General features: G+C 36.4%; 1 protein-coding gene across 17 annotated transcripts in view; it reads left to right on the forward strand.

The window, feature by feature from the left end:
* Positions 1-25454, forward strand: part of MBNL1 (muscleblind like splicing regulator 1) — a 206839-nt gene that overhangs the window by 150061 nt on the left and 31324 nt on the right. For 7 of the 17 annotated variants that reach the window (XM_058188667.1, XM_058188660.1, XM_058188658.1 and 4 more), the window contains 5 exons: positions 6699-6869; positions 9809-9901; positions 13138-13200; positions 22284-22346; positions 22475-22675. In XM_058188667.1, the coding sequence (XP_058044650.1) occupies positions 6699-6869; positions 9809-9901; positions 13138-13200; positions 22284-22346; positions 22475-22675 (591 nt within the window). The remainder of the gene's footprint in view (positions 1-6698; positions 6870-9808; positions 9902-13137; positions 13201-22283; positions 22347-22474; positions 22676-25454) is intronic. The other 10 variants (XM_058188674.1, XM_058188670.1, XM_058188669.1 and 7 more) reach the window with 4 other exon arrangements.

Here is a 25454-nt window from a genome sequence, read left to right on the forward strand (position 1 = left end):
TATCCATCAAAGTCAGGAGCAAATATGTTGTGACTTTACTAGCTCTCTCTGTGCTGTGTGAGTTTTCTGCAATATTCACGGGGATCTGCCTACATGAGATATTAGGGCCACTGACTTTCTCTGCAGTATATGCAACTCAAACAGAAATACTAACTTGTTAATGCACCTGCAATATGATAGCTTTTCTGCAAGATAAAAATAGTACATCATCCATTAGACAAAGCAGCTTTTTCTTTTTTAACAAATTGTCTGCTTCTTTTAATGTTTTCGTTGTCCAGATTCTAGGCTGCTGTACTATATATCATTTTGATTATTGTAATAAAATATATAAAAGCACATTGTAAGTGTATGGGAAAGGGAGGTTATGTTAAGGATGCCATGCAGTTCTTACGTAAAAGGCTGTACTTCATACACTCTACCTTCTGCAATTCTTCTCATTTAGTTCCCCAGTTCTTCTGCTGAGACCCAACACTTTTCTGCTACTGGAATCTTGCAGCTTGTTTTCTAAATTGCTTTTGAAGATTAACATAGAGACTAGCCTCAAGATATATGCACTGGGACCTGAGAAATTTCACTGCTGCTGTCGTTTTCAGATTTCAGATCAAGTTGGAATTAAAAGTGCTGTCCTGGATTACATGTGATGAATTTTAAGCAAAGACAGAAGAGAGCCAATTGATTAAATGCCGAGTTCTTTAAGCAGATTTCCATTCATGGAATAGGAAAAGTTATTTTCACCTATTCCAAGCACCATACAGTTTTTTTCAGGATTGGCATATTTCTTCTGTTTCTGTTTGTGGAAACATTTATTGGATCACTAGCATCTTCTGTGAATGAAAAGGCTCATTCTGTAAACCTTCACGGAGAAACCTAGTCTAGCAAAGTCTGTGTAATTCTAAATTTGGTTTCCTTAATAGGAGATACAATAACTTTCTTTTTTACTGTGAAGTCAAATAAATGGCTCACTTGACTTTGAGAGTTAAAAGAAGATTTAAGAAGGTTGTCCTTCTACAGAAGTTCCTGTACAGATGTAATCTATCTATCTATTCTATAGTGCATGTCTTGGACCATACAGCCTTCATGTTCATTTTCTAATGGGAACTTATATAGTTCTTAGAGAAAGCACACAAAAAAATACAAATCAGCTATTTGAATGCAAATAAATATTTTATTTTAGAATCAGTTTCCAAATATCTATGATGCATTCATATTTATGGAAGGATTTGGTCAACCTCTTTTGTGGAAGAGTATAGAATAAAAATATCATATTCTAATGAATGAATAAATCCTATAATTGGGAACCCATGCTGTTATAGTCTCTGTCCTTTAGAGAAATCTCACTTGCTAATATTTCATCAACCAGCGGGACATGCTCTTTTAGCAACATTCTTGTGATCATAAATTTATGAATAGTCATTAAAAAGGGAAAATAGTAAAAACAGAATTTTGGTATATAGTTGCATATTTGTATACCAGGAACAGGAATCTCTTCTACCTCCTCTGCATCCTCTTGCCTTCTAACTTATCTAAAAAAGATCCATCATTGCCCAGCCTTAAAACAATTAGGCAAATGAGTTTACTATAGCTATTCAAGCTGATTTTGTTTAGCAGTTACTTCATTACAAAATGATTTTACTCTATGTCCATAAATACTTATTGGAATACCTGTATTGATTTTTTGGAACTATAAGGAACTCTCAGAATAAATTGAATGATGAGTAAGAGGCAAATATATTTTCAGTTAACTAGTACTTTTATTTTACATTGCAGATATGTCAATCTGCAGAATTATGTGTACCTCTGTATCCATATGGCTTGATACAAGGTGAAAATTACTTCCAAATCAGCTTCAGAGGCCAGGAGCTCTGCTATTTTTCTATTAATACGTCTATTTGTTCAAAGTGAACATATAGCTGGTTAGTGGCTACAAGTAGTCCTTGATTTATAGGCATTCATTCAGCGACCATAGTTACAATGACACTGAATGAATGGTGTTGTGAGCAGTCCACAGAGTTCCAGCCATCTATCTATCTATTCTATAGTGCATGTCTTGCACTATACCATACAGCCTTACTGTTCATTTTCTAATGGGAACTTATATAGTTCTTAGAGAAAGCACACACAAAAATACAAATCAGCTATTTGAATGCAAATAAATATTTTATTTTAGAATCAGTTTCCAAATATCTATGATGCATTCATATTTATAAAAGGATTTGGTCAACCTCAATAATGTGATTGCAATTTGGGGCTTGCACTTAATGACCAGTTGCAGTGCCCATCAATCACATGATTGCCATTTTCAATCTTCCTTGCCAGCTTCCCTGGTAAATCAATGGGGAAGTTAGCAGGGAAGATTGTAAGACACTGGGGTAAGACTCCCCCACCCGTGCACATTCCTTGAGATTCTTTGCACTTGTGATGTATGAGTGCCCATGTACCCTTTCTAAGCACTGCCTTCCTCGCAGCCTTAACATCCCCTCCAAGCTTTTACTTGCCTCTTGTGCACTGTCCTTGTAGCTCCTTCTTGCACCCTCACACCTCTTGCATCTTCCCGCCTGCCCAGTAGCAGCCAATTACCTGCCTGCCAGCCTGCAGACTTGCAACTGTCTGCCAGTTTCCCCACAGTTTGTTGGTGGGAAGCTAGCAGGAAGTTGTCTTATCTAATGACCATATGACCCGGACTGCAGGCACTGCCATTGCTAAGCGGTGCAGTCAGATTTTATGACCCCCATTGTTTAAGTGACAAAAATTGCTATTATAAGTCATGGACTATCTATATATAGTCAGAGAAAACATTGTTTAAAAGTCTAAAGTGAAATGTGGATATCTGTAACATTGCTTTTAGGCCTTTTGCACTGAAAACTTAAAATAGAGATGATTTGTAGCTATAGGTTAAGATAGGAAAAGGAACAAGCTTCTGTAACAATCTATAAATGTTATTTGTTATCTTTCTGGATTTGTCCATATTATCTGACCTAATATAGATCATAAACTCTTGCTGCCAATTTTTTTCCTCTTACTTTTTGACTTATTTTGTACTGCTACCGAGCTGTTAAATGTATAGTTGTTCTGAGAACATAAAGACAAATTTAATACTTATCAACGATATAGTCCCCAAAGTAATAAATAGTACCTCTACATTATATTCCGGAGATCACTTTTTTTTAGTGCATAGCAAAGTTAAACATCTGATTTTAGTTAGAAAAACAAAATCAACATTTACTGTAACATTTCAGAGAATACAGTACTGAAAGCCATGGAAAATAAGAGCGCAACTCCATACACATCTTTTCTGAACAAAACTCTGTAAATTCAGTGGAATCTTTTCCAGATAGGTTTTTTGTTGTTGTTAAAAATGCTTAGCTTGGGATAGGATCAAAAAAAGGCTCCATAGCGTTATGCAGCTAAACTCATATAACTTAAAATGTTTATTAGTACATTGGACTCATAGAGTTGGAAGATATTTTAGAGCAGGGATCTCCAACCAAAGCTGGCTGAGGAACTCTGGGAGTTGAAATCCACAAGTCTTAAAGGGACCAAGTTGGAGACCCCAGTTTCATTCAGCCATCCATAACTGACATATAAACCACCTAGTTTCTATTTGAAGATCTTGAATTGTGGAAAACTGATCACTTCATGTGTCAGCCTGAGCTACTGAATGATATCTTGTTCAGTCAGAAAGGCTCAACTGTTATGTGTCATCTTAAACCTACTTCCTTATACTTTTAAACCTGTTAGTTATATCCCTGCCCTTTGGAGAAATACAAAATAAATCCTTCCTTCCAGCTTTACAGATACTGAAAAACTACCATTGTATCTCCCTTCAGTCATCTCTAATGACTCTTTAATCATTGGTCATAGGGCTTAGTTTTCAGACTCATCTTGGAAATGTATAGATTTTATGCCAAAGAGAATGCATTCTAAGAAAGATACATTTCTGTATTTAAATGGATTAACAATTCTCATTGGAAAAAAGATGAGAGGGTTTTTTAAAAGAATGGAAACGGATCACAATTCTGAATAATTGTTTCCATAAAACAAAACAGGATCACCTTCAGGTATTAAATTTAGACATTTTATGTAAATGTATGTCTGTGTTTAAGTGACTGGATTTATTTGTATACCTAAGTTAACTTGGCAGGGAAGCTCTGTTTAGTCTCTTAGGTCATATTGCAGAAATATATATTTAAAGAGTGGCATAATAGTTGTATTAATACCTAGCTCTCAGTGCTTATGTGATGGGATGTGGGCTAATCTAAAGATTCTCAAACTTTTCAGGCTGCAAAACTTTTTTCATTAAAAATAAACTCCTGAAATTCTTGATAAAATGGGGTGGGACTTATGTCAGCATGCAACCTTTCCTGTACTTTTGTTGTTCCTTACTAAGGGGGAAAAAGCTTAGCTCATTGCCAAGAATTTTCGTCTGGAAACTATTCTGTGGTCCTCAGATTTTTTTTTTTTAAAAAGAACCCTGAATTTAGACCTTGCACATTGTATTTGGAATCTACTTATAAGCCGTTAGTTTTTAGAATTTTAATTCTGTACTGTGCCTTATCAGAATTTTGCTCCATATTTATGATGCAGAAATAAATTATTAGTTTGTGTCTGGAGGACAAATTTAATATCATGTTTAGATAATGTGGAGTGAGAGCTACAGTCCATGATCAGAGGTTGCAAAGTGGTTAGGGCCTAATCACACTCATGAATGAGGGCGGCATTTTCTTTATTAGCTCCCTCCTTCCTTCCCTCCAAAGTAGCAGAAACCAGCTGCTGAGTTTTAGCCATGACACAGTTGTAATGTAATGGTGTAATCAGAACTGGTTGGGGAGTAAACTAGATACAAGGAAAACCACATGAAGATTAAGAGCACAGGTCATTCATACTTGCAATAATGCAACAGTCCTAAATTTGGTACCATTGACTCTGTTGTTCAGAAATTTCAGGTACATTAACCACTCTTAACTTCTTCAGCTTTCATGAGGTTGACGGATGCTATTATATATCCTTTACTTACATTGTGCGGTAAAAGTATTGGTTCTCCACTAGTCAGTGTATATATGGCATGCCCTATCATCTGTCTGTCTGCCTATACATTAATATCAGATTTATTTTATTATATAGTGGATGTTCTCTATTTTTCATAATGTTGTTATATATCCTTCTTATTTTAATTTATTTCAAACACACACACATACATATATAATTTGATAGTGTTTATAGTATTTTGAAAAGCATATTGATACAGTTGGTTGGATTGACAAGTACTACTAGAATTATTTATCTCCACAAAATCAAAATAATTATATAAAATCCCATGATCATAGATTCTGTTGTGCAAATGTTAACTGGCTAGTCAAATATATTTGTCTGGCAAGAACAGAGCCAGATGGGGAGAAGTGAACAATTGTATTTGGACACAAAAAAAGAGTGCTGAGTTGGATCATTGCAACAACAACAAATATAAGTGTGGGAGCTTTCTGTGCAAAAGAACTACATAATACTTTATTTGCTTAATGATTCTTTGAACCTCAAAGGATCAGAGCATGGCCACTACTAGATTATTTCTCTAGGAAAGGAATTGGAATTATTCAGATTATGCTATTTGTTCAGCCAAGAAGACATTTGGGTTTCTTTAAGGCCTTCGTCTTAAGTATGTCTCTGGGGAAATAGATACCATTATTGCCCTCTAGTGAAGGCAAATATATAATGTTGCAGAATCCAATCTGAGCCAGTCACTTCCAAGCTTTAGGGCTCATGCTGGAGCCCATAATAGAGACAGAGAGAAGTTCCCTGATGATGGGCTCCATCATGAGCCTGAATGCTTATAAGAATAAACATTTGGTCCTGGTGACTGACTCAGATTAGATCCTGCACCATTATTGCCCATTTACTTATGATAATTGAAAACAATAATTTTGTTGTCTGCTTCTATTTTCAGGATATATGCCTCATTTATGACATTTAGCATTCACAAGTCTTGAGGTCTTGAGCTTTGTTTGCTTGTACCCATAGAACTGGCAGGACTATTAACGTTGAGTTTGATGTCAGTGTGGGGATGGCTGTGCTACTTTGCACTTAATTGAATCGAGATACTTTTCATGGACTTCTGGGTTGAGCTTCTTGTATTTCAGCCAGCATAGAATGCAAATTATTAATATTTGTACTCATCCCAAAGCTATCTTTTGCCAATATTTGGAGAAAGGCTAATGGTTTTTTGTTTTGCCATCTACAGAGAATGATCCGATTTTAAATATTTTGTGTTTTTTTTCGTGAAAAAAACACATTACAATTAGCTTTTCTTTAAAACCTTAATTACAGATATTTTATTCCCACATTTAGGTGGCTATTTATTTATTTAACTGTATTGAACTTGGTGATAAGCACACACAATTTAAAATTGCTATCATTATTACTATTGTACAAACTGTAAGAGTAACTAATAATAACTGGCTGTATGATTTTTTCACCAGTATCATAGTGTAGGGTTGTTGTTGTTTTTAGTGTTGTTCAACTTCTTGTAAAGATGTGTATTGTTTGTGTTTTCATTATGCATAGCTATGCTTAATACAGGGCTGAAAAAATAAAATGTACCCAAGGAGGTAATATGTGTAGATTATGTGCATCTAATAGTATAAAAATAATTCATACAGCAAACAAAGCAAAACTAATCATTTTTCTTATGCTTTCCTGTATTTCAGGGACGATGTTCAAGGGAGAATTGCAAATATCTTCACCCACCACCACACTTAAAAACACAGTTGGAGATCAATGGCCGCAATAACCTGATTCAGCAGAAGAACATGGCCATGCTGGCCCAACAAATGCAACTAGCCAATGCCATGATGCCTGGTGCCCCATTACAGCCAGTGGTGAGCATTGATTTACTCTTCTTCATTAGTGTTCCAATGTGACAGCCACTGTCTCTGTTATGGAAAAACAGCCTTGCAAAAGTTGCAACTGCAGTCAGATATTGTCCATCATAGATAAATAACAGAAGAGGGAGAATAACAGAGAGGGAGAATTTTTTATGATGCAACTCAGGTATCTAGCATCCAGTACACTTTATTGATTAATATCAAAGCAACTCATGTAGAATAATATATGGCTCAAAATTGGGTAACATTTTTTTGTAAAAATCTGCACTAGTATTACTGTCACTCGTGCTATGTATTATATTTGCACGTAGTTGTACAATGTGGCAATATTAGGCCACTTTAGACAGCACCAGAGGATCCAATTCCATCATTTGGCAAGAGAGAGTAACTAGCAATATAGTTTCCAGAATAACTGGCAGTAGTACATCATTTTACTATTATTATTTTTTGTAGAGGCACCAATCTACCCACCTAAACACTGAAGCTCTTTCCCTTTTGTTTCTGCTTCCTACTTTCTTCTTCATTGTCCCACCCTTCATATCTTCATGTTAGTATCAGTCCTCCATTATCTTTGCCATGGTCTTTCCCCATCATTTTCCCTCTGTGGTTTCTTGTTGGTGAATGTAGAACTATTTTGGCCTATGACATCTGCTCATTCATACTTGGAAAAGAAGACAAAAGAAAAATTAGGAGTAAATGCAGTATGGTATCATATGCCTGTACTGTGATAGTGATATCAAGAGAAAGGATTTCAGAGGGAGGATTAGGGCTGAGTTGCAAATATGATACTTGCCAAGAACAGTTTGTTGAGTGGTAAGTAAGTTTAATGTGATATAGTATCCATTAGTAGCATTTTCCCTTCCTTCATGAAGAAGATGCTTAGATTGGGACATCCAATTTTAGATTTTGTTTCAGGGCAAACAGTAACTTACATCCTTGGCTTTAATTGACTTAGACATATCTTGGACTTATTCCAAAATAGAGCCATTGAGTTTAATTGAACTACTGCATGATAAATAGGGTTAGTAAGACAGTCCTAAGCTCTGATATTTTTGCACAATGACCTACATGTAAGTCTGGTTAAAACAAGTATAATTTAATTTTAAGAGGTATCCAGCTGTAAGAAAAGTAGCAAGCAACAACTCAACATACCAGATTGGTTCCAAATGTCCTGACTTTAATCTGATTTGTGGACACAGCTATAAATACTTCAAGTTTTCCAGAAATTATTATAGACTGGTAGAGTTGGAATTGTTCTTGCAACTTTGAAAGCCTGGTTTTAATCCTCTGTTTTTAGTTTATAAATTTGATGAGCAGGATAAACAAATCAGCTTTGGCAGGAGTAGTGAACTGAAACATGCTTCCTTTAAACTAATAATAAGGTAACTAGTCAGACATCTCCACTGTGACAGCAATGCAGCTGATGAATAATACATTCTACCACGTTCAGTATCCTGAATTTTTCCAAAATGTGCAGATAATTTTTTTAAAAAAAGAAACTTTAAATGGAATATTTAAGGACTGGGGTTGAAAAAAAATTTTTTTTTGTTTCTTTCTGCTAAATCAGGGGTCTCCAACCTTGGCAACTTTAAGACTTGTGGACTTCAACTCCCAGAGTTTCTCAGCCAGCAAAGCTTGAAGTCCACAAGTCTTAAAGTTGCCAAGGTTGGAGACTCCTGTGCTAAATGATAGAAGAGATTTCCATAGAAACGAGTAAACTGTGTATAGAACATCGTTATGCTAAACTTGTACATTTCATTTTGACTGGTTTCAGCCAAGAACTCAAGGAGTTAATCCCCTTTCCAGAATTTTTTAAATTGAGATTTTGTTACTGAGCTATATCTGCCTTGTTTCTTGTAGCTTAAAAGAGTAATGAAAAGCCATTTGATAACAGATACCTCATGTAATCATAAATTGGAAGGAAAAAATAAAGGACATGCCAACAAAATCCTTTGAATGTTTGGTAAATAAGAAAGCAGTCAATGAAAGAATACTATTAAAGTTATATTAAGCATAGCAGTGTTTTGAAGTTTAAAAATCAAGTAAGATTTGAAAGAAATTTTACTTCAGGACATAACTGGAAGTAAAGTTATTTCCTCATGAAGAAGTCTTTTATTCTATGAGCTCACAAGTAAAATAGACATAGCTCTATCTTGCTAATATTTAAACACAATTCAATCATACTTCAGTTTGAAATGTAATTCAAAGAATTTTCTTCAGACTGCTGTGCAGAAATTCCTGAAATAACAAGCTGAAATTTTGTTATCCAAAACTAGCTGTGTTTGGATGCAGCTAGAAAATATAGATATAATCCCCTATATAGATTTAAAAGCACTTGCTGGCATGTTTGCAACACACAGTCCCTATTGCAAAATGCTGTCATCAATTTAAGATCATAATGGAAAAGTAATGGGATTTAAAGAAAGGCTTATAAAAAGCAGAGGTGAATCCAAACCTGTCTTTATTGTGTGTTTCCCTATTTTAAATTGATTTACGAAGCTGCTAGTGATCGGCTGGAATATTGATACAACATTTTCCCAATGATACCATGTTAATGTGGAATGGAGAACCTATGCCCATTTGCAGATTCTTTAGAATAAGCAACTTTCCCTAAATTTGACACCTTCCACAAGGGGGGACTTCAAGTCCCAGAAATCTCATCAATAGCCAAATACATCTTGAAGAGATTGAAAAAGGCTGCATGCAAGAGAAAATTTGGAGTCTAAAAACATCTAGAAAGCCATAGGTTTTCCATTCTGATACCTATAATTTATTATTTGTTTTATTAGAATGATAACTTTTAATCACAGCTAAAACCTTAGTATCATCACTTTATCCTTTTCAATTAACTAAGTATGATTATTAATGGTTAAGTTTAATATTTTAAGTAGTGAACTTATTACTATTATTATTATATTATTATTTCTTCATAGAACCATATCCCTCAGACATTCCAAAAAAGAGGGGGGGAGGGATCTGCATATTTCATCGACACTGATTGCATTTATCAATACCAAACACTAAAGGTGAGAAAATGTTTTGGGTCTTCTTTCTGTTTTCCTTTGTCAGCTGGAAGTAATGTGTTCCTCACATTAACTGATTAAATGTACCTTCATAGACTGTCAGAGAGTTTACATTTCTATGCCAAATAAAGTATTTACTTTATACCAAATAGTGAATAAAATTGACAGTAATAAAGGTAAGCCTTGATTTCATATGAATAGTAATGTGCTACTGGAATGCTATCACCATATCATACTATCATTCGATGCACACATTTCATTTTTCAAAACTAAAGTTAATTAAATAAACTTAAAATAACTGAAGGGGCATAATACGAAGAGTTCCTTTTCTTCCATGATGTAAACAAGAAGTATGTGTGCTTTTTGGCTTTAAGTAAATCAGGGCTACAAAGTATAATATAGTAGTTCTTCACAGATTTAGCAGTGATCCAACTACTGCATTTTGTATCTAACTCATTTGCCTTATTGTTTTGTTCTTCCTAGTATAATATAGTCTCTGATCTTTATTTGATATATACAAGTGGGAGTTGGGTAACATCTTCCTTTGCCTGCATTAAAAGAGCCTTGATCTGCTTTGGAAATAAGTTTGTCTCTCCTATCACCACCACAACCAGCCTTCATCCGTTTTCTGCACGAACCCATTAAAACTTCTTTCCATTGTTAGCTGCACTTTATTGGATACTGTCATGACCGTTTAACATAGGAAACAATATCCTATAGCACCAAGTACAACTTACAGATATGGTACAGACCATGTGAAGAACCATGGAAGGCAAACCGATCTGATAAAAATTGGTGGTTATAATCATATTCAAATATGACTAAGAACATAAAGGATAAATTATTTTGATAGGAGCCATGTTTTGTTTTGTTTTTGGTCGACCATTGAATTCCATCATTGGATTGTCATTAGCAAAACAATGGAGGAAACACACTGTCCCTTTACAGCTTTTATCATCAGGAAGTCAACAAATCTGGACTGGGCCAGACACAAAGATTGTGCAGATCTATGGAGGTTCTCCAGGCCATGGTTTTCTCAAGAGTTCGTTTTTTTCCAAAGTCAACTGGACTATCTTTTTTTTCTTTAAGGAAGAAATGCTTTTTCCTGGAGGAAGAAGACCTTTCACTTCTCTTGGATGAGATGTGAAACATTTTTTTCTTCAAGGAAAAAACAGTCCAGTTGCCTTTTGAATGAAAAGAAAAGGAAAAAAAACACCTTTGATACAAGATTGTGCAAGTTTTTTGAAGGCTCTGGTCAAAATATAACACGAATTAGGTCTTTTATCTCTGGTATCCTCCAAGCATCTTTGGCTATTCTGTTGTGCTCCCATTAATAGAATCCCCAAGTTCAGAAGAGTTTAAATGGGGATTAAATTATTTGCATGCATCCATTGTCCAATGTTTTCAACTCACTGAGAATATAATACAAATTATGGAAAGATACCATGCTCACCTAGAAGAAAATCCAGTTTGGCTTCTCAGCCAGATATTTTTCTATCAGACAATAATATCCAGCCAATTTTGTTTGTTCGTTTTTGAATCATACGACAATGGCAAACTCAGCGCTTGCTCTGTTGTTTGCCTCTCCCAGGATCAGTTTGTCTGTTTTTTAATCTGTCCAGGATTGGCAACATCTGGATTGGCAGCTATTATGATTAAAATACCTCACTCAGACTTTCATATTTCAGGTCATCTTGTTTAAAAGTTATGTTAACTTCTGGCTTTTCTATATTCAGGTCAGAAAATCCCAGCTACTAATTACATGCTTTCCATACATTTAAAAAGTTATATTTTATAGCCAGAAATTAGTGCTTTTGCTTGCATAAAATCCTATAGAATAAATACAATCAATTCATATAGTAATGCATTATATTTATTATAGATTAATTTATTAACAATATAATTCATTTATTAACAATTTATTCAATTGTTCCAGCATAGAGGTGCCTCACAGGAAACATTTGTTAATGCAGTAGAACATGTATGTAAAACAGATATCACACTCATTCTATTTATTTGTACCTTGTCTTTGTTTTATTTTTTTATAAATAACTCAAGGCATCAAACAGCCAACAGCTCTTCTTCCTAATTTCCCCACAACAACTTTGTGAGATGTATTGGGCTTAGAAAGAGTGGCTGGCCAGGTCCACCCCTGGCTTTTGTGACTAAGGGGGATTAGAACTCGTAGTATCCCCGTTTCTAGGCTGATGCCTTAACAATCATTATGCAATCCATGAATCATTGCATTACCAATCATGAACACTATGAAGATGTTGTCTTCTATAAAGTTATGCACCTCATGGCATTCTGACATTGTTGCTCCTTTGCATACTCATGTTTGTGGGAGCAGGAGATTTCATGTTTGAGGCAGGAGACTGGAGGGAACCTAGACAAGAGGCCAAGAGTAATCTTTCTATCTTTTTCAAGTCATTCTTTCTCAGCCATTTGTCCTCTACCTACTTTCCAGAACAAAGAACAAAAAGCCAAAACAAATGAGCAGACAGTGATAGGTGTTTATCTTTCGTCTCCATTGTTTGTATGCAGCAAGTGCCCATTGATGCTGGCTTTAATATGAGACATAGATGAGCCAGCACACGCTATAAATACATGATTTATTTAGCCTTTCCAAGGAAGGAAAGGGTAATATATGGCAGTGACAGCACTGTGTCTCCCATAATTTCTAACCAAGCAGTAAGACAGGTTGTGAAATATATAGCCCAAGGCAGAGATTGATTATTAATGTGATGCATTCTCAGTTCACTCTAAAACCTCAGATTTCACTCAAAAGATTGCTATTTTCTAAGTATCTTGCCTTGAGTTGAACCCCACCTATAAGGGCAACATGTTATACCTATCAGATTTCCCCCTTCAATTACAAATAAAAGCCAAGTCTCTATTTTTGATAGCAAAAAGTGACTGAATTGAAGGAAAGCAGATGGGACTTTACTCATTTCTATTTTTAGATGGTTTTTTTTTCATTTGGGGGCCTGGCAGTTTCAGGATAAGAGCAGAAGATACATAGCAGATCGACCAACTTTACTTTCGTTCCAGTTCACTGTGAAAATAATATGCAGATCATGCTGTTAAGATTTGCTTAATACATAGTTTGCTCTTCCTGTTTGTTTAGTGATGTTCTCAGTGCTAAAATAGTTACAGAAATATCAGAGTAGTTTGATTTTGATCAATGTTCAACTACAGAAGTTTCATAATCCAGGTCCTTCAATTTGATACTCTTACAGCAAGAGGAGTGCAGTCCAAGCGGCACCCCTGGACCTGTCATTGTTTGTGCTCCACTTCATGAGGTATATGATTTTTGTTCAACATCTGCTTAGGAGTTACAAGTTTGTGCACGTCATGATATCTCAGTTCTGTTCTTTGCCATTCTCCTACTTTTCTTATTAATTACAAAAGTCCTTTAACTTGATTTAAGTTATAGTTGAACTCAAGCATTATACTATGCCCCGGTCTGCCTAACCGTGTTTATTGAATAAAAAAGCAGCATTTGAATAAGAATGTAACCTGTAAACCCTAGTTTATAAATCATAATGGACAGATTACAAGGAAACTCAAATAAATCACACTGTGGCTCAATACAGTGGTGAACTCAGCAATTTAGCTTGATCCAGTCAGAGCTACCCTTCAGATAAATCAAAAATAGATAAATGGGGGTGGGGCAATATTAAATTGCTTAATTTTGTCATTATTAACCTATGTCCCACTGGCTTCAGTGGGTTTGTTTAAGGCATAATGTCATCTGTATGTAACCTAGTGAATTTCTATATTTCAAATTATGCACAAATAGTTTGATGATCTATTAATTGGTAATGTATTATTAAGGTTTTTCTCTTCTTCTTTTTATATAAATTATTCATTTTTTAAAAAAGGATCAAATGTGTTGGTAGTGCATACAATTGTTTCTCAGTACCATAAAGAAAAATCAGATGTCATAATTTAGAATAAAAGTATTCCCATATCCAAAAACAAAATTGCTACAGGACATGAAAGAGATCCAAAGGAAATATTGTACCAATTCTTTCCAGCTTGGTATTTCCGAATGTATTAGGACTATATTATTAGGAATGTATTAGGATCCAGTACATCTGGGACCATGGGATTTGCCCTACAGTCCCAACTCATCTGGACAGATGTATGTGGATTGGGATTGGGGGAAAAACTTCAAACATCTGGATTCATGTTGAGTCTGAGCAGAAGCAGCATGGCATGTTTCCTTCCGTACACGTTTGATTTGCAAAATCTTGACTCTGATATCCAAGTGGTTATTATTTATAGTGAGCACTTAGGTTCATTCGCTCTACCTCTTTTTCTCTGGAAGCAATTCCTGCATCTTGGGTTTCTGACATTTAAAATAAGCATGAAAGGGATACTTGAATGATGGTATCTGATTCTCTAAAAGTTCTCCTTTCTTGGTGTTGAGAAGTTGATAGATTTATGTAGGGTTAGGATGTTATTTTGAGACCTGAGGCTATACCTGCTTATGTGACTTGTCTATCCCCTGACGGGCCTTTAGTTTTTGATCTGTTCTATTCATGTAAAAGGAAAAATGTGAAAAAGAAACAGTATTTTCACATCTTATCCCCCAAAGATGTAAATTCCTCTTGATGGTAGAGAAAACACCAAATCTTAAGCAAACATTTCCATGATATGAACACAGATTATATTATCCTAAAATACATATATGCCATTTAAATCACATCACCCTTTCATATTGGGCCTGTGGGATTTCATTGGTGATACATAATCTTCATTTCTTCTATTTTACTATTTTAGGCCAAAGAACCTGAATTTTTCACTTTCATTTAACATACCGTAAATGGAAGATATATATATTTTTTGAAGGAATCAACAATGCCTGCAAAAACTTCTGCTGAACTTTTATTTTTAGATTTTTTAAATCCCATTTTTATTATTTTTATAAATAACTCAAAGTGGTGAATATTCCTTGCTCCACTTATATTCTCCACACAACAACCTTGAGTTGGGCTGACAGAAAGTGACTTCCAAATGATTGAAAGAGAGGTGAAATAGTCCCCTGCCTAATCCATGAATCCATTTGTGTTGTATCAGTACAGCTGCTCCTTTTTACTAGGTCCGACTAAAATGAACCAGGGAAGGATAAAGATAGCAAACAAACAGTAAACAGAGTTTTGGTGAACAGATTGAAGGGTGAACAACAAATGAAACAGCAACTGTTTCATGCTTAGGTATCCAAAACAGTCATGCTGAATTCCCAAGGCTCTGCATTCCATAGCTGAGAGCAGTGTCAAGACGGCTTTATTTTGGGCCCAAAACAAATAGATCTCTCAAAGTGCAGATGACAAGATCCTGAAAGAGCAGATCACCACTTATTATTTGAGATCTGGGCAGGCTCATATCAAATTGCTATGAAAAGCTGACTGCTTACCTCAGTCTTTGTCCAGAAGACTGGCGATCAATCAGAAATAGTGCCCCATTCTCTTTCAATGATAAATGTACTACAACAGCATTATATCTCTTATAATACTGTCATAGTAAACTAACATCTGGGAGACCTTTATATAAAACAATTTGATTTCTCTTTTTTGTTTTCCCTCAACCTCCATAATGACATAAGAGAGGACTTTTCTTGCATCTGGGAAAACCAGCCATAAATTATCCGTTATACATGAGGAGCTTTGTGCAAAATGAAGCAGGATGATTCTGCATAGTGAAAAGGGAATTGAGGACCTTAATTTTGATTTAGTCACTAAGCACACACAGTGACTCAGCAGTCATTGAAGTTAATATTTCTTTCTTCTGCTGCATTTTAACAGCATGGTAACTTTCTTATTTTTGCTTAGTCCATCTGACTGTAGACCACAGAGCAATGATGCTTAAAATATTAAATATCCTGCAGTGCAGGAAAGGAAAATGATGCTAATGTGGTTGGATTGTTTTCATTCATATTCTGTACTATTGCAAATACATTCTGTCAGGTTGTTTAAATGTTGACTTACCACCACCAACCCAAATAAATACATAAACCTTCTTTATGCTAATCATTGGGTTATTTTATTTTCAAAGGAAGAGAGAGTAAACATAACATAATATCATGTACTATGCACTTGTCTTGGATATACTAGTGCAGGCTCCAAGCTGCAGCAACTTCAATTGCATCATAGTACTTGAAGAATCAAAGCTAGTCAATACATACAGTAGATGGGAAAATATCCCAGTGAAGTAGTATAAGGTCTTTTTGAATCAGCCTCTCCTACTGAAATTTAGGCTGTTGCTGCAGAAGCATTATGTATCCTGATTTCACATGTACAAAACAGGTGGGATATAAATTTAATAGCATAAATAAAGTCTTACATTGCTATTACTTTAGATAAGGTCTTGCTGAGTCTATTACAACACATAAGGCCTGCCTTGGATACTTCTATTTGATGACTTAGCTTTCCATCTTTTGCTACTAGTTTGTTGAAGTAAAAAATGATCTACTGTGAAAAATGTTTCCTTCTTGAATGTTTGATGATTACATTTATTAATAGATGTTTCCTACATACATTCAGAGATTTGTAGATTAGCTCCAGTAGATACCGTATTTTTGGGAGTATAAGACATACCTTTTTCCCCCAAAAAAGAGGGTGAAAATCTGGGTGCATCTTATACTCCAAATGTAGCCCCACCCAGCTTCTCAAATGGAGATTTCAGAGGCTGAAAAAAGCATCAGAAATGAAACTTCAGAAAAAAAGCGCCCAAACAGAGCTTCAGAAAAAAGCCTCCAAACAGAGCTTCAGAAAAAAAGCCTCAGAAACAGAGCTTCAGAGGCTTTTTTTCTGAAGCTCTGTTTTGGAGGCTTTTAGAGACAGTAAAAAAAAGTTTTTTCTGAAACAGTTTCAGACATTTCAGAGGCAGAAAAAAAAGCAAGGCACAGAGCTCACAACCAATGAACCTGTTGCTAAAATTCACCTCTGGGAACAGCTGATTAGTATTCCAGGAGGCCGATTCACCCACTAATCAGCTTTTTTCTTATTTTCATCCCCCAAAACTAAGGTGCGTCTTATACTCCGGTGCATCTTTTACTCCAAAAACTACAGTAATAATATTTAATATTAATCATAGCAATACATAAAATGCTTCCAAGGAGAGCAGAGTGCCCTTTTCTTCCCAAGAAACTAATAAACCTTAGCCTCATCTTCTCCAGTCATAGCAAACGGTTTATGGGTGCAATAAACATCTTTACAAGTAACAAGTACTTGCATACAGTTCTTTACTCCAGCAAGAAGTCCTGCGTACACAATTCTTTCTTCCACATAGTGCACTCTTTTTCCTTTACTCATTTTTTCCTCTGTCTGTTCACTGTTTGCATCCTCCCTGGACAGGAAAGAAAGTAGTTAAGAGGATGGGAGGAGGAGGAAACTGTTTGGTCTTCTAGGTTGTCTTTGACATAAGACCATTTGTTTAGCAAACATTTACTATAAAAAGTGACTTGCAGCCAGTCCTCACACTTATGACCATTGCACTATGCCTGAAGTCACATGATCGCAATTTGGTTTTATTTATGACAGTTGCAGCATTCTGGTATGACATCACTATTTGTGATTTTCCTAGCCAACTTTGGACAAAGTCAACGAGGAAGCCAAAACTAACAGCATAACAACTGCAGCCAAAAAAAAAAAAAAAGCTGTAAAATTGGTCACAGTCACATGATGGCTCACTTAAGACCTCATTGCTTAGTGACAGAAATTCTGATCACAATTCTAGTCCTACGTTGAAGTCTATGGATCTGGAAAGCATCTTTCAGCAGCAAGCAAATACAAGAAGAAAGTTTTGTGAAGGATGATAAACTTCACAAGATGGAGAGCAGCAGAATAAGCCACTCAGGTTTCAAAGTGGGCAGGGTTTCTACTTAGACAGTCCAGAAATCTGAGAGTTAGGGAGTTAAAAGAATGCTAAAATGAACTTTACTCCTGGCAAATGGCACATTCCATAAAGCAAAGCCAGTTGCAGTGTAGACCTCTGGCCTAGGTGGAATTTGGGAGTATATAATTGATTTTTCTTTTTTAAAAAAGTACCCACAAAATCTTTCCCGAAAATTTAAGAGTTTGTTTAAAGAGCTGAAAACAAAAGAATTTATAGGGAAGAAAAGTGTCCTAACGAAACTATTATACTAATCAGTATAAAATTCCATTTTAATTCATGCAAATGTTAGGGACTTCTGAGATTGTGTCTTATGATTTTTGGACTCTTTTTAGAAAAACTAGTCAGTAACTTAGACCAAATTTTCTAATCCACATCAACCAGTCCAGAATTACTCTGATCTTCCTTTTCTCTCATTACATAAAATACTGTGACTTCTTTATTGACTGTCTTGCATTATTTATTTATTTATTTATTAGATTTTTATGCGGGATGCATTGGCTCAGTGGTTAAAGACTCTCATTTGTCAGCAGGAACTGATAGCTCAGGTTCAAGACCCGAGCACTGCACAACGGTGTGATCACACATCCTTGCCCCAGTTCCTGCCCACCTAGTAGTTCAAATGCATACTAGTGAAAGTAAATAAATAGGTACCACTTTGGTGGGAAATTAATGACATTCTATATGCCTTGGTTTATATAGTCATGCTAGCCACATGACTATAGAAATGTCATTGGACAACACTGGCGCCCTCTGCTAAGAGATGGAGATGACAACGGCCCTTTGAGTTGGACACAACTGGACGGGAAAAACCTTTACCTTTATTAGATTTTTAGCCTGCCTTTATTACTTTCTAAATAACTCAAAGTGATGAACACATGTGGTAGTCCTTCCTCTTATTTCCCCCACAACAGCCTTATATAAGCTGAAAGAGAGTGATTTGTTTAAAGTTATCCAACCAGTTTTTCATGCCTAAATCATGACTAGAACTCAGCCACCTGGCTTGTATGCCAGCATCTTAAGCACTATCCCAAACTGGCTTTATGACAACTTCTCTGATAAGGCCCTAGCTACCTGCGTCATTATTCTTGACCCCAGTTGGCATCAGCATATTTGAGCACTGGGTCTCATTCCTTTACTGCATTTTACATATTACAATACAAGAAGGATTTTCGGCAATAACGGTTCACTAATAAGAGTAGGAAGGAGATGAGATTGCCAAGAATGTGGGACATGTTAACAAGATAACTAATTATTAATTTTTAGAAAACATTTTCCCTTGGCAATTAGGTTATCACAAAACATTGGCTTTATTTGCTTCCATTTGTTTTTCTCTAAAAGCTCAGTATATCATTTAGCTCTTAATAGTTCCCTTGCTGTGAGATCTTCCATAGGAAGTACAGTCCATCCATATGTTTCTTCAGAGATTAGTTCTGATTATTTCTAAACGTAAAAGATACATCATTGTTTATTTATTGAGTTGTGAACAGTAGCAATGATTTGATCAATCCTAGTATATCCAGAAGCTCTTAAGAGTTGAAAAGAGAATGGGCATAGGACAGTTCTGGAATTCTATTAAATTTACATTTCAAAGTGAGCTCATCTGATATTCCAGTACCAGTATAAAGACTGAAACTTACTTCTTTTCTGGATTTGAATTTAGCAAGACTCTGTAGCCTTCAGCACCAAATATATGTGTGTGTCTGTGTGCTTATGTATCTATGTGTATGCATACGTAATTTTCATGTAGATTTTTTTTTTAAATCTGAAAAGAGGATTTAAAGAAAATCTTAATGAAGAAGTATGCAAAACTAACCAGAGAAAAATAGACCAGAAAATTGGTCTGCCAACCAAAGACATTGAGGGCTAAACTACAATTTACAGGTAGCTCTCAACTTATAAACATTCGTTTAGAACTGAAGATAAAAGGTAATGGTAACAGTTACTTACAACAAATACTTGTACATGCAACCATTGCAGCATCTCTATGGTCATGTGATTAAAATTCATTGGCATTTGGCATGTATTTAGGATGGTTGCAGCATCCCAGGGTCATATGATCACCTATTGTAACTTCCTATCCGGCTTCCAACAAGCAAATGGGGAAAGCCAGATTCGCTCAACAACCATGTTACTAACTTAATAACGGCAAGTGATTTACTTAACAAACATGGCAAAAAGGTTGTAAAATTGAGTGGGACTCACTTAACAATTGCCTTATTTAACAGTGGAAATTTTGGTCCCAATTGACATAAGTCGGAGACTACCTGAAGTTTAAATTCTTAGAAAAAAAACTTGTTACTTCAAGAATAAAGGTTAGAAGCTTGCCTTTCTTTTCACTCTATCTTTTTAACTATAATGCAGCCTTGTTGAACGTGATTCTCTCCAGATGCATTTAAATTCCAGTCCTAAAGAACTAGGTGGGATTTGTGGAAACAAAGATCTAATGCATCTAGAGAACAGCAGATCACTTATGTCTGTTGAGATTCTCAGTCATCCAGGTCATAGTCTCATTTTCAAAAAAGCAACTGGACGGGAACCAATGAAGCTTCTTGGATGAGAAGTGAAATGTCTTCTTTCTCCAGGGAAAAACAGTCCAGCTGCCTTTTCAAAAAGCATCTTTGAGACAACAGATCACTTGAACTAGAGTAAGTACAAGGTGGATAGGGAGCCTACCATGCTGGCCAGAGCTTTTTAAGAGTTGTGATGGATCACTTTTTGGTAATGAAATACAAGGGCCAAGTCCCTGTAATAGAAGGGCAAAGGTTAAATTTTCTTCCTTATCATCCAACTTTGGAATGCAGACTGCTTTGGGAGCTAAATCTTATTCCGACTTTATAAATCATCCGGAACTTTTGAACTATTTTCACCTTGTGTTATGTGTGTTTGAAACTTGTTACCCACTTTGATAATTTCACTTTGACGTAAAAGTGGAGTATAACTCAAAACAATAAAGTACTTCTAATTCGTACATTAGATTATCCAATATGTGTAGAGAAGAGACTAGGAAAGAAAATTTTCCTTATTTGTCTTTGCTATGCTCTCTCAGTCTTTAGGATTTGTATGAGGTTACCTACAAATAATATTATAAATAGCTTTTATAAAAGAAAAGACCTTTTGAGAGGTGCCATTTTAATGTATATGCATCTTACATTTTAATTGCTCTGTGAAAAGAATAAAAATGTTGTTCTTTTATAATTGCTGTAAGAATTATATTGGTACAATATGAACGGTCCTTGCCCAGTTCCATCAATTGGCTACTAATTAGTTTATCTAAAAGCTTAACAAGAAACGAGTGCTGTCTTTATCTCCTGCAGTTGAGGCTGAAGTAATTAATGTCATATATAAAAATTATCATGCCCTTTTCTTCTGAAAGCCTTCAGTTTGATGGGGAAAAAAGGGAAACATTCAAAAAAGTCTAATAGATGAAATGTTGTGTTCTTGTTTTAAAGTACTAAGATTTCAAATGATGTATGTACAGATAGTCCTCACTTAGCAACCATTAGAAGTTATAATGGATTCCCCAAAGGTACTTATGGCCTGATTCTAGAATTCTGGTGGCACGCATGCACGCGCACACAGTGTCACATGACCACATTCTGAACACTTAGCAACCTTAGGCTCATCTTTATGGCCAGTTGCAGCATCCCACAGTCGAGTGACATGGTTTACTATAGGTTTTCTTGCAGGAAAGTGGCTGAAAAGGACAGTTTCCAGCAAAAAATGACCATAACAATGCATTGACTTGCTTAACAAATGCAGTGTTCACTTTATGGTCATGGTGTTTGCTTAACCACCACCACAATAAAGGCTGTAAAATCAGGATGATCACATGGGTGCCTTGACTTAGGCCCATCATGACTTAACGACAGAAATTCTAGGCTCTGTAAATGCTTCGTGTTTCTTCTTGTATTATTATCCTGCTTTTCACATTTCTATTCAATACAATCCAATCAAAACATTAGGAAGCATCTTCTCTAACTGGGCATTTACTGATTGGAAAGCGTGGGCTGCCAAGGAGACTTGAGAGGGAGAAAAAGAACTCTTAGCAGCAACAACTGTAGTACTCTCTAACATTTTCAAAAATAAAGCTGAAAAGCATCACCAAAATAAATTCAAATAAAATGCTGAAACACTTTAAGAATAAGGTAGATAGAGCAAAAAAACTACAACACCCAAACCTTTTCACAGCAGAATAGGACTTGAGAATTTGAATTGAAAGTTTCAAGACAGCTTTAGGACAAACATTACAATTCTAGCAGCAGGAATCATACGTATTGTAAATTATTGCAAAGGAAGGCCAAGCGTATAGATGCTGAGTTTTTCTGTGCTTTGGGATGAGTTCCTCTTCAGATGCCTTTGCCAGTGGAAGGAGGCTCCCTTCTGATTGCCCTTACTGCACCAGTTCTTGCATACCTATTGTGGAAACATGACTTGATTGTCCAGAACAGGGGTAGTGTGCAAACTTTATCTCCTTCCCTTACAGTTCCTGGGATCAGTTGCTGGCTCAAATGCCTTCCTTGAACAGGAAGCTTCCATTTATGAGAGGGTCAGTTAACACCATTGTCTGCATGCATAAATGTTGCATTATTTCAAAAATGATTTAACATATAAAGCTTTTTTGGACTGCCATTTACATTTGACTCTCTTGCGCTCTCTCTCTTTCTCTTTTACCAGCCAATGTTTTCAGTTGCACCAAGCCTAGCCACCAACGCTTCAACAGCCTTTAACCCCTATTTGGGGCCAGTTTCTCCTGGCTTGGTCCCAGCAGAGATCTTGCCAACAGCACCAATGCTGGTTGCAGGGAATCCTGGTGTGCCAGTTCCTGCTGCTGCTGCAGCAGCAGCACAGAAGCTAATGCGGACGGACAGATTGGAGGTAGGAAATAATTTGCCTCCCAGTTATGGTTGTTTTGATCAGCCAGGTATGGCTCATTGATTCTGTAAATGTAATCCTACTTGGGATATTTTATGGAAGGAAGTGCTATTCAGAGAAAAGCCTTTGCCCATCAGCAGTATAATAATGTGATTATAACGTATCGGGCTAATTCTTGAAAAGGAACTAATGGATTTCAAACCCCACCAATTTCCGTACTTATCAAAACATTACTACTCCTGACAAGAACAACATTAAAAGCAATAGATCTTCATCAGCAATAAACGAGGACTTGATTCACACAAGGTGCTTAATTGGTTTATTGAATTAAACCGTCTTCTATGTTTACACAATACTTTCAATTACAAGCGAAGTGAACAACCTGGCTTCAAATACAATGACTCACAAAAAATAATAGTAATAAGGTTAAAACACAGCATGTGGTGCAGATGCCAGGTCTTTAACTTGCCCAGTTGAGCATGTTATATTGGGTATGGCATAGGACTGGACTCCAGTGCAGAGCAGAGTATGTTTAGATCTTTGCATAGGCAAAGTAGATAGGCCAGTGGCCTACGTAGTATGCTGGGTGGCCCATATAAATTTACAGCATTTTTTTCTTCTGTGGTTTTCAGGTTAGAGTGTAGAATTCATCAATTGTGTTGTAAATGTTGTACCTTGATGAACGTATCTTTTCTTTTATGTACACTGAGAGCATATGCACCAAGACAAATTCCTTGTGTGTCCAATCACACTTGGCCAATAAAAATTCTATTCTATTCTATTCTAGAAACCTCAAACACAAAAACATTGTTTAAGCCTCCCTCCCAACTAATTATATTGATTTAAAGTTGACTATTGGACTTCAGTAAAGCATTTGATAAAGTAGACCATAACCTACTACTAGATAAAGTAGAAAAATGTGGGTTAGACAGCACCACCACCAGATGGATTCGTAATTGGCTGACCAACCGCACTCAACGTGTAGTCCTCAACGGAACTACATCCACATGGAGGGAAGTATGCAGTGGAGTACCCCAAGGCTCTGTTTTAGGCCCAGTACTCTTCAACATCTTCATCAATGACTTGGACGAGGGGATAGATGGGGAACTCATCAAATTTGCAGATGACACCAAGCTGGCAGGAATAGCCAACACTCCAGAAGATAGGCTCAAGTTACAGAAAGATCTTGACAGACTTGAACATTGGGCGCTATCTAACAAAATGAAATTCAACAGTGAAAAAAGTAAGGTTCTACATTTAGGCCAAAAAAACAAAATGCACCAGTACCGTATATGTGGTACCTTGCTCAATAGTAGTACCTGTGAGAGGGATCTTGGAGTCCTAGTGGATAACCATTTAGATATGAGCCAGCAGTGTGCAGCAGCTGTTAAAAAGCCAACACAGTTCTGGGCTGCATAAACAGAGGATAGAATCAAGATCACGTGAAGTGTTAGTACCACTTTATAATGCCTTGGTAAGGCCACACTTGGAATATTGCATCCAGTTTTGGTCGCCACGATGTAAAAAGATGTTGAGACTCTAGAAAGAGTGCAGAGAAGAGCAACAAAGATGATTAGGGACTGGAGGATAAAACATATGAAGAACGGTTGCAGGAACTGGGTATGTCTAGTTTAACAAAAGAAGGACTAGGGAGACATGATAGCTGTGTTCCAATATCTTAGGGGCTGCCACAAAGAAGAGGGAGTCAGGCTGTTCACCAAAGCACCTGAGGGTAGAACAAGAAGCAATGGGTGGAAACTGGTCAAAGAAAGAAGCAACTTAGAACTAAGGAGAAATTTCCTGACAGTTAGAACAATTAATAAGTGGAACGACTTGCCTTCAGAAGTTGTGAATGCTCCAACACTGGAAATTTTTAAGAAAATGTTGGATAACCATCTGACTGAGATGGTATAGGGTTTCCTGCCTGGGCAGGGGGTTGGACTAGAAGGCCTCCAAGGTCCCTTCCAACTCTGATGTTATATTATATTATATTATATTTTGTGACCAAATTCCAGCAGACTCTTCTCATGGAGGGGCTGCAAAGCACAAGAAGGTCATTGGTTACCCCTCCTTTCATGACATGGCTTATCTTAACAATTTTGTCTCTGGCAAATTTATAGGCAATTAATGAACTACACTCAAATTCCAGCCAGTTTTTTAACATCCTGCAGAGTGCATAACTGCAGTTAAATCTTTAAAATCTTATATCAAATGATGAATGATTGTGCCATATTTTTCTTTTAGAGCAGCGGTCACCAACTGGTGGTCCGTGACAAAATTTTGGTGGTCCGCAGAAAAATCAGGGGTCCTCAAACCATGGACTCTTTCTCATGGTGGTTGCTTAGCTCCAACAACTGCTTCCTATTGGAGCCCTAAGGAGCCCAAGCGGGTAGGCAAGGAGTGGCTGGGAAAGGAGGGGCGAGTAGAGGCTGGTGAGGCATCCCTTGACATGAATGGCATCGAGTTGGCCATGCCCACCCAGTCACATGACCACCTAGCCACACCCACCCAATCGGTCATTAGGCAGATCATATTAGTAGTCCGCGGGATTGAAAATTATGAATTTACTGGTCCTTGAGGTCCGAAAGTTTGGTGATCCCTGTTTTAGAGGAAGACAAAATTTACAGGTAGTCCTCAACTTAAAACCATTCATTTAGTTACCGTTCAAAGTTACAAAGGCACTGAAAATAATGGCTTATGACCAATTTTCACACAACTGTTGCAGCATCTTGATAGTCACATGATCACAATTTGGATACTTGGCAACTGGCTCGTATTTATG

This window comes from Ahaetulla prasina, chromosome 6, assembly GCF_028640845.1.
Source record: "Ahaetulla prasina isolate Xishuangbanna chromosome 6, ASM2864084v1, whole genome shotgun sequence".
In the NCBI taxonomy this organism is placed as follows: domain Eukaryota; kingdom Metazoa; phylum Chordata; class Lepidosauria; order Squamata; family Colubridae; genus Ahaetulla; species Ahaetulla prasina.